A 14,148-nucleotide genomic window follows, 5' to 3' on the forward strand; every position below is an offset into this window, starting at 1 on the left:
ACATTTGGACAGTTGATGACAGGTGAGTGCATGCAGGTGTATGCAATCTGTTCTGTCATTGCCTGTGCTCAGATTGGTGGATGGTGTGCCCAAACAGAAGGCAAAAAATAACGAGTTCTATCACTCTCCAACAAACTATTTACAAAATAAAAATCTACGTAAGTTCAAAATAGCTTACTTTATTCAAATATTTTCTTGATATTTCTCTACAGGGGCTGTCATCAGTCAGCAAGAACAGTGGGCTACTCAATGTCACCTTTAAATATGACAGTAAGTTCAAAATTTGCACTATATTCTCAAAAATCAAGGACTATCACAGTTTTCGGTATATAGCAACATGCTTCTTAAAATGGCTCTAGGAATAGCGTGAGCTCTTTAGTACTGGCGTAATTTGAAGATCTATATTTGTTTCTGCTGCGTCTGGTGGATCTTCTCCTTCCTGTGTTTCACTGATAAAAAATAATCTAATAATTTGTAGTAGTTTCACTTTCAGATTGGCCTACATCATCTGCCCAGTATTTGCCTGGAAAATTATAGAGTATGATTTTATTCTGTGAAAAAATGTAGTCATTGAAAGGTTCACTGCACACAACATCATAGGAAAGGATGATTTCAAGCTTTATACATCTTTTCTCTAATGTGTAATTTTGGCGGGAAAGTGGTGTAAAGTGTCTTAAGATTGAAAACATGTAGCCTGTATACAGAGAATATATTAAAAATGTGTCTTTGCAAGGATTAATATTGAATATGAATATCGAAGATGAATACCATGTCTTCATCTAATTGAACTAGTTGGAACTTTTCATTAGCTACAGTGCTAAAGGGCCAGATTAGTGGAAGACTGCTGTCTACATTTTCAGTGAAGACAGATGGTTTTAGTACTGTAGCAGATGTGGTCTGTTTTGCAGCTAAACTAAGAAAGAAGTAATCTCTAGCTTAATAAGAGTAATAAGCAGGTTCCAGCAATAATACTTCAGACCTCTTCAAATGTCTGAGAAATGACTGTATCTTACCGTTTTCATTTTTAAAAGGGTTTTGTCATCTATGTTGTCTAGTCGGTGAAGTGTGACTATTGACTACATTGTGAATTTATCCTTATTTGGGCAGTTAGTGGCCATCATTAGTATAAATTTAATGTACAGTCAAGAGAAGGTCCTAATTTACAGCAGTAATGTTTGTATTAACGCCAGCGCAAGTCACAGGTTGGTTTTTTTTGCCTACCCAAAGAAATTACCTCAGACGCTGAATGAGGGTAAAATTTAATCATTGAGAGCATGTGTTGGGAAACCTAACAATATTGCTTTTGTTTCATTCTGATCATCCTGTTCCTCTATTTTTATGTTAATTTTTGAATGTGCAGTCCTTCACTGTGAATTTTTTTTAATGCTAATTTGATGTTAATATTTAAAATGACCAAAATGTAAGTATGTCAGATTGTACAAGAGTTAAGTGGTCGCTACAAGAGAGTTAAGATCTTTTTATCTACATAGAGAAAACCAGGAAATAATATCAGTCAGAACAGAGATCCCCATGTTTAGTTAACACAGTGGAGTCTGTTGAAGTCCCAGTACCTGTCATGTTTTTTCCATTAATTCTGGCACCAGGAATTGTGTTTAACCAATGACAAGTGTTAATTCAAAATTCTGCTGGCACTGCATGCTTCCTGGACAAAGGAGTTATTTGAGTTGTGCAGTACTAGGAAAATAGTTCCTTGATACCAAGGCTAAAGAGTTCATATAATATGGAAATACATACTTCTCGTGAATAAGCTAGCACGAAAGAAAATTTGGCTTGCTGGCTGTGATTGAAAGGCTTTTATTTTGCCACATGGCAACTCTAGCAAACTGTGTTTTATGTTGTTAAATTAGTTGGTTAGATTATTTATTCAGGTGAAAAACAAATGGTTTATGTTGTTAAATTAGTTGTTTTTCACCTGAATAAATAATCTAACCAAATGTTTGTATGTTTTAGTATTTCACCTGTATTCAAGTAAAATAAGTGGTTTCCTGAAAAGTGCAGTTTTCCCCTGCTGTTTTCTTCCTAAATCTGTTGTTCTTTAAAAATGTAAATCAGTGAATCACAGTCAAACTTCAGACATTTGTGCTATATTCCATTTTGGCAAATTGTCCTTTGACCATAAAATTTTAGTAACCAGGATCCAAAATCTCGGGCTTGCTATTAATTAGATCCAGACCTAGCAAAAAACTGGTACTTCAAACTTTCCGTGGAAAGAGATACTGTATTCTCCTACGAGGAAGTTCATGGTGTCACTGAGTTCACTCGTAGCAAGAGAATTCTATAAACAGCAGAGTAAGCGCCAACTGCCCGGGTTTTGTAAAAGGCAATGTTGTACAAACTGTTCTATTCTTATTTGCGTGGCAGTTACATAAAAGACCCCATACCACTGTTATTCATAGTAATAAGCCATTCTCTAAAACTGCTTTTCAGTTAGTAATTTTATTTTCCTTGCTTGTTAAGATCATACCTCTGAATTAAATTTGAATTTCCTGCATTGGCTTATCATAACACTTGATTTTTCATGTTTTGTTTCTACAAATTCTGTATAGACAAATACATAGCATATAGATTATCTCAGTTGTTAGAATTAATCATCAGTCAGTAATATATAGTCTACTCATCAACTTTTTCTGGATTTTGTTGGCTTCACTAGTCAAAAGCAAAGTATTTGTGCGTACATGTCTTTCTGTACATTGTGCTGCAGAACTATTGAATCCTCTGGCTGCTACTTCTCTTCCTGACACAAAATACGAGCCTAAACATTGTAAAGGCTTTAAAAGTAATAAAATTGGGGTTATTTGTTTTCCGGTTTTGAATGCATAAAGACACAGTCAAGTTCAACAACAAAGTGAAGAATGTTTTTCTTATATTTTATTTTCTTAATGAAAGCTGAGGTTTTCTATAATCACATGTTTGCAGAGCTGTAACTTCAGGGAATACGCTGGATTGTGTGAGGATAGCAGGATGAAACTGGTTCTGACTGGATGCAGTGGCAGGAAAATGGTCTATCGGGATGTGGCTACTGAATGGATGACAAGAGATGAGACGGGTTTAGGCAGTAGGTTCTTTGTGGTCAGGATCAAGCAGTATCGTGGTTAAAAAGCACTTCTTGAGCACTAGTTCTGAAGCTTCACATTGTTCATTGTTCTCATACGTGTCTGATCGTTGACCAACATTCTCTTGCTCTAAGCACTGTACATGCACAAAATTAATGTCAGTCCTCGTATTCTTTTGAGTCATTACTGAGGGAAAGTTGTTCTCTTTTGGGAGTCCCAGCATGTGTCATTTTTACTCTTACTGTGGTACAGGCTACACTGGGATTAGAAACTGGTAATTTCCTTTGGAGTCTTCTGAACTGGGGTTTTGCAACCGGTGAAAGTGGTTGTGCTCAATAATTTGTGAAGTTTTGTGTTTTTCAGTGTCCTGAGACCAAAGTTTGATTTAGATATACTATACGGTATTTACTTTTGTAGAATAAATAGTGCACATGCAGTTCTACTTTGCTCAATCCTGAAGAAACGTTAGGAAATTAACTTAGTTCTTTATTGATGTGGAAAGATGTGGGTCATGTTGGAAACTGGTTGCTTGAATAGATCTTAAAGGTTAGGTGCTGTTGGCAGATTATGATTTACTTGCTCTGGTATGGCACAAGAATGTCAGCTAGAATGTTTTTCTTAAAGGGTTTATTTCTCCCATGTTTTTAGACTGCACGCCTTACCTGAATTCCGTGGGAAAACACGTGATTGGAGATGTGCAGAATATAACTCTCAGTCAGTATGCGTGTTATGAACAGGTTGCAGTGACGATACTTTGGACAGCAAATGCCATCGGTAAGTAGTAGAGGGAAATGGACTAATTCATCATGTCTTCGGTAGTAACTTCTTGCTGATCGGTATTAAGTGAAATAATTAAATTATGCTTGGAATCATTGAAGCAAACTGCTTAAGAAGAAAGAAATTCTTAACAGCTTTGCAAAGCTGCTATTTTTACTAGCTCATTTGAAATACCCTTAAAACTAGGATGGTCCCTGCGGCCATACGCTGCTTTTTACTATTGCAGTTTGTTGAATTTTTCCTGCTCTTCAGAGCTGTGTAATAGCCCTGATTTCATTCTCTGCCCCAAGGCGTTGGTGCGTTTCAGTGGCGTTGATTGAGTTTAATTGCTAATACACTTAAAGATTCTTTAGGGTGCATATTGCCTTACAGGTGGAAAACATTATTTAATTGTAACTATACAAATTTTAATGTGTTTCCTTGTCAGGTCTGTCACTAAGAATATATTCCTCAGTCACTTAAATGTCACTGGAAGTACCTTGTTGCCCACTAGAGCAGTAGTCTCCAAAGGGGCGTGTGTGCAAGATGATCTGCTGGGGCATCTGAAGAAAATTTTAGAACTTCTATTTATGTGGGTTTTTTTAATCTTGAAAGTAAAAACAAAGCTGTACTAATATTTAATACATGGATTGACACTGGCACCCTTACTCGGTCTCTATGTCAGGCGTGCATGTTTCACCTGTGGTCCCTGAGGTATCCTGAAGGAAGAGTGGGTGTTCTGCAACGTGGAGGGGTTCACAGTGGCACCCTCACTTTTTCATTTGCTTTCAGCTAGGCTCCCAGTCAGCCACATTAGAGGGTGAAAACAATGACTAATCAGTTCTGATAAAAAGTTGACCAAAATTATCAAAACTATCAAGACAATTTGAAATACAGATTTACACCTGCCATTGTTATTGATGAACTTTGCCATAAATGTGTAGTGTGCTTTGAGATCTCAGCTAATACTGTGAAGCCATCACAACTAGCAAGACATTTGAACGTGAACATCCAGAACATGAAGACAAACCTCTACAGTTTTTTTTCAGTGATGTTTGAAGCCCTGCGATACTCTATACAATTTCACTAAACGTAAGGATAAATCTTTAGAAGCCTCTTTTTGTGAAATCTCTTTTGAGATTTCTTACTCAATAGTGAAAGACAAAAAGCCGCATACCGCTGAGGAAACACTTACTCTTCCTGCCACAGTAAAACTGTCTGAAATAGTACAGGGAAATACTGGAATGAAAAACAGGATTCTGGCGTAAGGTTTCAGAAAATTGCTTCAGGAAAACAACAAAAAAACCCCACAACACAAACCAAAATGACACTTAGTGTGTCTCTTCAAGGTAAAGGTGACATTTTAACAATGAGTGAGAAAGTAACTGCTTTTCAAAAGAAACTCAGGCTATGGAAAGAGCTTTCTGAAAACGGATGTTTGGAAATGTTTGCTTTGTTATGTGATTTTCTTGCTGAAAACAATGTCAGCTTCTCACCTATAAAAACTCTCATACTTTTACACTTAAAAAATCAGGAAACAGAATTGCCTAGCCTGTTTAGAAATCTTTGGAATGCAGAGTTTCAGGGGGTTTTGAACCAGCTTGTTAAAAATAAGAAAATGCAGCACATTCTGATTAGTTTGCAAGAACAACTGACATCAGGGCAGACAGACATTTACTAGCCACATTTCGAGAAAAACCTTTGCATAAATTAGAGGATGGAAGTGAAAAATGAGTCTCATGATTTAGTGAATGCAGCCGATGATGCACTTCCTCCATTTGGATCCATGTGTCTTTGTGAGGTTATTTTTTCAGCTATGACAGCTGTTAAAACCAAGTAATGAAATAAACCAAACTTAGAACCAGACCTTCGAATTGCCATACCACAAAGTGTTAAACCAAGATTTAAAAAAATAACAAAGCATATTCAATCACATAGCTTTCATTCAAAAATATTATTATTAGTATTTTCAAGTGGGAACAAAAAAGGTTTTCTGTATCATTAATAAAATAAAAACTATTTTAAAAATTCTTTTTAGTCTTTATCTCATATTTCTTAAGAAATATGAGAAATACTTGGTTTTCGTGTATATTTTATAATGTACATAATATATTAGCACAGTAATACGTATGTGTATTTTATAAATATACTGGGGGTTTGTGCTCAAACTTGTTTTGTTGATAGGAGTGCATGATCAACAAAATTTGGAGACCACTGCACTATAGTGCCCTCTCTGTACCTACACCTGCTCATCATTTGTTTTTCTTCACACTAATTAAGGTTCTAAATGAAGTAACTTAATATAAACTCATTTTCTTAGTCACGAGTGTTTAGCAAATTAAAGAGGTGGAGTTTCCTTCTTGAATGTTTTTAATACTTCATTAAAGAATTTTAACTGCAAAGGTGCTGTTCCATATCAATGAAATAATCATAGTTAGAGTTAAGCTCAATACCGTTTTCAAAATTAAACCAGAAATTTGTTTTTTTGTGTTCTTTTACTCATACAGCAGAGTCTCAACTTGATATTTCATGGTTCATACTCCCTCAAAAAGATTTTAAATCAGAAGTTTTTTTATTATTTAGTAAGAGCTGGAAGTTCCCATGTATGTGGTAGGATTGCATCCTAAATGATGAGATACGGCTAATAAAGCGAATGTGTATTTATTAAACTTGATAGAAATTTTTTAGCCTAGACCTGCATTTATTAAACATTTTAGATAAAAAAATGTCATTTTTTGGTGGTGTCCAAGTATTAAATCATGCTTTCATAATTTTTTTAATTAAAAAGTAATGATTAATTTGTGGAGTTTAAAAGAGTATATGAAAATTACACTTATTCTGCAAAATTGTGCAGTTGAAAGCATTTGGTAATCTTCAGCTGCAGACTGGATGAATCAAATCTCTATGGGAAACAAAGCTTGGTGTTCTTTCTTGTAATGATCAGAGGTTAATCCTTTGGAAAGCGTGAGGACAGAACTGCCGTTGAAACATCTTGGGTAACATGGAGACTGGACACTTTCTCTTTCATGGCCTTCATCTAAGCACAAATAGTGCTTTTGTTCCATGGACTATTAAGAACACATTGGGCAACTCATGATCTTTATCTCCTATGAGATTATAAAACATTAAAACACCCCCCAACCCATGAAAACTGGCAAAGCAGAGGAGGTCTGTGGAAAATCATATATTTGGGATTTTTTTTTTTTTAATTTGACAAGCATAGCATAAACTCAAATTAATCCATTTTGATTCATGTAGCATTTAGCTTACAAAGGCTGTGGCTGAGTCTTTGACAAATACGTGTCCTGTCATATGTAATGCTGTTGAAAAGATGTAATTAGATGGAGTGCTGGTAGTTAGTCTTGGAACAATGTGCAGTGTCTTTGATACCTGAGCCACAGAACTATCACAGGGCAACGCTCTGGTGTTGTCCTGTGACGCTCGCATCACCCTGACTCAGTTTAGTCATGTAATGAAAGTAATTCCATGATGAGAACATTGCAAAGAAATGTAAAGACACTGCTGAGAGTTAGTTGTGTTAAAGGAACTTGAAAAAAATGGGTGTAGTTCTGGCATCAGTTTTAAATAACTGGAAGTATTCACGCACTGGAATAAATTCCATTCCATTTAAGTTAAGTTTTCTGTTATCCCGTACTATACTAGAACTGAAGAAATTGTAACAACTGCTATCACTTCAATCTGGTAGCCCTAGAAATGATAGGAAGATGTTATAAAGGAATATTTCTACAATTTGCTAGCAAAATGTTGTATTTCCTTGCTAATGATGGACATGTGAAATTACTATAAAGTATTCCTGAGGGTGATGAAGGTAACGATAACTTTACACTGCAGTGATAATTTGGAAGCCCCAGCCGAGATGTGGGCCCCACTGTTCTAAGCATTACACAAGTATGTAGTAATTGCAGCCTTTGCCAAAGATTGAATTCTCAATAGGCAAGATAGAAACTGGGGGAAGAACTGACATAGAGCAACACGTATTATAACACAAACATATTTCATATGAATGCTAATTTTTATTTTTAATGGCAAATGAAATATATTCAAATTACATAAAATACCACACTATGCATTTTGAAATATTAGTCTTCTATTTAAATGCCCTGCTGTTTGCAGGGATTGAATACCTGAAAGGATTTCGAGTAATACTTGAGGAGTTAAAATCAGAGGGAAGACAATGCCAGCAGATGGTTTTAAAAGATCCAAAGCAGCTCAGCCCCAGTTTTAAACGAACAGTAAGTGCTTTGTTTCGAGAAAAATTTCATTCATTGTTGCTTGACTGTGTGAGTAGTCTTGAAAGTCTTTAATATAAAAATCTAAGTATCTCTCTGTCTAAACGTATACACAGTGTGCTGTTTACTAGGATGCAGATTGCTTCCTAGAAGTATTATTCTTTAATGATAGTTGAACTAGAGACAGATCTAGTCCCTTTCTATAGAAGCTTTTCTGAAGCTGGAAGCTGTTACTTGGGAGACTGGAGTACAGGTGCACATCTTAACAGTCCACATCCAAGTACTGAGATTCCTTATGTCAATGTGTAGTGGAGTGGTAGATAAAGGATTCTAATGTATTAATTTCTGCTTATGTTTACAAAACTGCGGGCTTGTTTTGAAAGATACTTTCAGTTATAATACTGATTTTAAAATAAGTGGCAATTTTGTCTTTTTGTAGGGAATGGAATCCCAGCCCTTTGTAAATCTGAAATTTGAAACAGATTACTTTGTAAAGATTGTTCCTTTTCCTTCCATTAAAAATGAAAGTAATTATCACCCATTTTTCTTCCGAACTAGACGTAAGTATTGCATGCAATATAGTATTGCGTATCACTCTTCCCCAATGGGTGCCCCCCCGCTTTTTTTTTTTTTTTTGTTAGTTTTCCCAACAAAGCAATGTAGATGATGATGATGTTAGATGACTCTGGGTTAAGATTTTTACTGACATAGTCTTTGAATTAAGATCTGGGTATTAAGTGGGAAGAATTTGAATGCCACCGGTAAGTCTGTGCTGTATGATAATATATGTTAGGCAACAATCAGAACAAAAGTCTCAGGTAGGCCTGAGATTATCTCAGGTTTGCCTCCAACAGGCAAAGAAAAAGAACTCCCATGGTTCTCGGGAACATTTGACACATGAAGATGGCTTGTTCCTTCTCCTCTCTGGATATTGTGAAGAAGCTCAGGTTGTTTTTGAGATCACAGTTTCAAGAACAGATATGTAGAGCTAGATATAGATGAGTACATATAAAATTAGATAGCAACAAATAAAGTTGAGTTTCTCATTTATTTAGCAATTTTCATTGGGGTTAGAGAGAAGAAACTTGAATAAGCTCCTCAGTGCTTAAATAGTATTATGATGTGAAACTGCAAGTACCCTTTGGGGTGAAATGCTCGTATCTGTCCTACTTGGGGTTTTTTTGCCCTATAAAACTTCCTTGAAATCTTTTCAAGTCTGTCAGTTGATGCAGACCACAGTAACATTTGTCTTAGTAATAGTGCTCAGCATACTTATTTACTCAGAGTAAATGTATTTAAGGTTAGTCTCAACTTCATCTCCTGCTGTGCTGTGCCTGGTGCTCAATGCTATTCTCATTAAGGAGTGGAATTTTCAAATTAATGAACCTGTGTTTCTCATACAAAGATGAGAAGGGACTTGAAATCGTAACAAAGCAGTTAAGTTTGCAAAATACATTTACTCTAGGCATATTAGAGACTGGGACAGAAATGGGGTTACTGTCTTCAAAATGATGAATTCCCTTCTTTTGCCCTTTTTCTTTTTCTATTTAAATAGCATAGCATTTTGATACTGTATCATTAATATTTTTTGTGTGTATTTGTAGCATGTGAATTGTTGCTACAGCCAGAAAACCTTGTCTGCAAACCTTGTAAGTAAAATGCAATACTTCCTGTATATTCATCTCAAAAGAGTTACTGTACTTGAAGAGTCACTTTTTTCCAATTCATGAATATCTCCTCTGACAGACTGGAAGCCAAGGAATCTGAATGTTACCCAGCAGGGTTTTAACATGCAAGTGTCCTTTGATCATGCACCTCACAACTTTGGGTTTAGATACTACTTTCTTCACTACAAACTTAAGCATGAAGGTCCGTTTAAGCAAAAGACCTGCAAACAGGTACGTCGCTGAGGTTTGCAACTCTTAAAAGCACAAAACCTATTAACCTTAGGTGTTCTAAGGTTTTATAGAAACTTTGAAAACTTAATGTAATATAAAATACTCTCAGTTTAAAACTTTTTAAACTATTTGGTACTGTTAATGTAAACAATGATTGTATTGTGGTAGCACTCGGTCAAAACCAGGCTTGAGGGCTCCATTGGAGATGAGTAGTATAGGCAAATGGGAAGAGACTGTTCCCTCTTGAAGACCCCACAACTAATTAGTACTTCAAACTGCAGTTTTACTATATTTGTTATACATGTTATTTCCTACTTTTTTAAATTTCATCTTTGCACCAGATTTGACCACATTTATAGATTACCCATCTGAGATGGTATCACAAGATAGCTCTCATTTTAGTATGTGCATGGAATTATGCTCTCTGTGATTTTTGTACAGCTGTGTGCCTGAGTCGTCTTATGGGAGCTGCAATTTGCTGTATTATTTTGCTTCACTTTGGTTAGTATTCAATAGCAAGTTTGTTCTCACTGGTCAACCTTTCATCCTAAGTCTGAAAGCTAGGGAGCTTTAGGGCATAATGTAGACTTTCTCTATCAGACCAAACTTTAAAGGGGTTTTTGCATAATTAATTATAGTTTACTTCTGCAGGCAGAGGATTGTAGTCCTTGCATATATGAATGGAAAGACTTAGTTTTGCTGGTTTAAGGTGTCCTAATAGAGGAAGGCACTGTATATTTCTAAATCAATGTGAATGTATTTTTAATTAGGTATTAAAAGTATGTGAATGGCTTGCAAAGTATTCTCTTTCTTTCATGTAGGAGCAAAACACAGATACTACAAGTTGTATTCTTCAGAATGTGTCTCCAGGGGATTATATAATTGAGGTAATATTCATAAATCTGCACAACAGCTAAATGAATATGTTAATGGAGGAATTAACTGAAATTAAAGTATTTCAAGTCACTTTTTGGGTAAAATTTGACTTCAGGCATCCCTACTGAAGTACCTTGGGGAAGTAAAAGTTTTTAGACATCATTTTTGACCTTTCCATAGCTTTGCTTCCCTGAGGTCATAGCAGTTTCATCTGTGCCTTCAAGTAAAGTTGTGGGCCTGCATAATGCTTGGACTTTGATTTTTTTAATTGGAATTCTGTAGTTTGGTCAGTTTTTACTATACTTAAAAGGTGGATATTTTTCTTGATGATGACAGTATGTGAACTCTGAAAGTTAGTATTACAACATTAAACTATGTACCACCAAAGACAAATTATTTCACTAATTACTAGTTTGTGGTGCTCTTTAATTTTAACTTTTAGAACAATAAGTTTCTTCACATTTGGTCATGAAAGATATTATAGTTGTTTACATATTGCAGAAAATAAATAAAATTAAATTTCCACAAAATAAAATTCAACTTTTACTTTTCAAAGCTGGTTGATGACACTAACACAACAAGGAAAACAATGCACTATGCGCTAAAACCAGGTATGAAGTTTTTTTAAGACGGTATGCAGTATTTGCCATATTAATTTAAATTCAGTTTTAATTATGTTGGAAATAAATCGTGATTTGACCTGTGTCTGTTTGCCATAATCAAGACTACTGAGGCAGTTGTGCAACTTTGACCTGATGAAAAAAGAGTAGGCATGCACACATTTACATACACATCTGCATCTCTCTACATTTATATTTAATACAGTTTAGATCAATATATCTTTGGCAGTCTTTGTGGGAAAGTCACTTTTGTTTTATATGTGGATACGAAGAATTATAGCCTATATCTTAATTGCATGCAACTGATGCATGCAGTAGTGTGGGAATAATGTAATGAAACTGTGAGAGCAGCCTGAATGCGTTACCTGCCTGTGAAGTTCGTCCCTGAAACGAAATTAAGCAGTCTGGAAAACCTGTCAGGCGAATGCTTACCGTGGCTATGTATCAGAGCAGTGATTGAGAAGCTAAACGGGGATTTTAGAATGCAACTGCAGACACGAAACACAGCTGCAGATTAAGGCAGTGGGCAAAATGGACTGAATCCTAATGCATATTGCTAAAGGTGATCTGTGCAGGAAGACGGTTCTTTCTAAGTGGCTAGCTCAGCACCCTGGAACAAAAATCTGACAGGTCCGAATTAGTGTTGTGTAACTTATCAAAACTGCGCTTCGCGTAAAGTTCTTCTGATGGGGGGAGGTATGAGTTGGCATACAGCGCTTGCTACTTACGTTAGTCGGTCTAATGCTACGGTGATGGGGGCAATCAGCATAAAACCTGTTTAAAATGGAGTAGAACATGATGTTGGATTTACTGTATATTTGAGAATTACCCCATAATAGTGTACTGCAGCAGTTTACATTCCCGGTGTGAAGATTTGATTAGATAATTATAACATAGCATATTTGCGTATGGCTAATTCTGTTTTATTTTTCAAAGTACATTCTCCGTGGGCTGGACCAATAAGAGCTATTGCCATTACAGTCCCTTTAGTTGTCATTTCAGCGTTCGCAACACTTTTCACAGTGATGTGCCGCAAGAAACAGCAAGGTAAGAGAGTTTTATTCAATACAGAGTTCATATAAAGATGCACTTCTGCAACCAAAAAAAGTCTTAACTGGTAGCTTTATTCCAGAAATACCTTTATCTCAAGAGCTTTCTTTTCTTCTCTCTCCGTCTCTCCTTCCTCCCCACAGCTTTTTTGTGTATTGAAACTTGTAGCAAATTCTGAATCCGTGCTTGGTGGTAATTTGTTGCCGTGGAAAGTGTGTATCACAAATCAAGACTTCACTGTAGAAAGGAGAGGACAAAATTGCTGTTGGGAAATATTTTTGGTTTCGTGTTTCTTTTTATTTGTGAAAGTACTACATGACGATGTAGAATACGAAGAGATCTGTAAACGGATATATTTTAAACATTCCTTTTTCATTCAGAAATATCTAATTCATATTTATTTTACACCACAAGGAAAGTAAAGTCATGTGATAGCAATACAGTTCTCAGCACTGTCTGGAATACGACCTGTATCTATTATTTCAGATTTGCTGGCTTTCCTGGAAGTTGCCTTTACACTCCATCCTAAGCCATCTTCCTAAATTTACTTTTTCTAAGACTTATTTGCAGATGTTTCTCTAAATTGGATTCCATCGCTCTTTGCTGACTTCTCTCTCCTTTGTGTCCAGGAGCTGGCAAGCCACATTTGTTACATTGAGATGTTAGAAATCAATTGGCATTTTTTGTAGAATTTAGGGAATCACGCAGTTTCATGAATATGGAAAAAGAGATTACTTCCCCAGACCTCACATATCTGTGTTATCCATCTGAATTTTGGCACTGAGGTATACTGCAAATGCTATATGCCATCTGGGTTAAAATCCTTTTACCTTCTGGTCTTCTGTAACTATCCCTTTGCTCACAGCTAGCACAGTTCCAACAAAAAACCCAGACAAATCACTACAGAGGGTTGTTCCAGAATAGTTATTACTGATGAATTGTTCTAAATTAAATCCCTAGGTGGATATTTGTGTTTTGAAATACTCACGTGTTATTCCAAATAAGCTCAATCAACTGTAGGACTAGATTGAATTAGTCTGGTGTAAGACCAGATTTCTATGTTCCAGCATAAAAGCATCTATACAAGGAAAGAAAGACTAATAGCTATTTTGATTTGAATTTATCATATCTTAATTCAAATTAATGTCAAATTAATATCCAAACATGTGTGTGTACATATACCAGAAAGATACTGCATGATATTCTGAAGGGATCTGTGGTTTTGGGGTTTAATATTCTTACCTGGCTTGTGTTGTGTTTTTTTAAAAACAAGAGATTTTGTTATACAGGAAACTCTTGATGATGATACATCTTTAAGGCTTATAATATTTGAACAGAGAGTTGAAGATTGTTGAAGTTGGAGAGAGGTGAAATGACCTCATTCTATTTATAAAATAAACCTTTCTTGACTTTTCTGAGTTGTACAGTAACAACTGCACATGTCAAAGTGTGTTCCACATATGTAGCAACTCAGAAACTGGATAAATAGAGCATGTGCAACTTTTTCAGGCTGGAAAGGAGATATCTCTTGAAAAAAATCATTACTGTATGCTTTAGTAATGAGCCTACAAAAGTTTTAAAAAAACAAAACAAAACAAAAAACCACAAGCTTTATAGTGTGAAC

At 35.7% G+C, this 14,148-nt stretch overlaps 1 protein-coding gene across 1 annotated transcript in view; it reads left to right on the plus strand.

Moving 5' to 3' along the window:
• The window catches only part of IL17RD (interleukin 17 receptor D), a 47,805-nt gene that overhangs the window by 26,318 nt on the left and 7,339 nt on the right, over nt 1-14,148 (plus strand). Inside the window, exons 3-11 of the mRNA XM_010283979.1 lie at nt 213-270; nt 3,723-3,848; nt 7,965-8,083; nt 8,520-8,640; nt 9,685-9,729; nt 9,827-9,978; nt 10,800-10,865; nt 11,411-11,465; nt 12,411-12,521. Of these exons, the coding sequence (XP_010282281.1) occupies nt 213-270; nt 3,723-3,848; nt 7,965-8,083; nt 8,520-8,640; nt 9,685-9,729; nt 9,827-9,978; nt 10,800-10,865; nt 11,411-11,465; nt 12,411-12,521 (853 nt within the window). The remainder of the gene's footprint in view (nt 1-212; nt 271-3,722; nt 3,849-7,964; nt 8,084-8,519; nt 8,641-9,684; nt 9,730-9,826; nt 9,979-10,799; nt 10,866-11,410; nt 11,466-12,410; nt 12,522-14,148) is intronic.

This window comes from Phaethon lepturus, unplaced genomic scaffold (assembly GCF_000687285.1).
Source record: "Phaethon lepturus isolate BGI_N335 unplaced genomic scaffold, ASM68728v1 scaffold6053, whole genome shotgun sequence".
Taxonomy (NCBI): Eukaryota; Metazoa; Chordata; class Aves; order Phaethontiformes; family Phaethontidae; genus Phaethon; species Phaethon lepturus.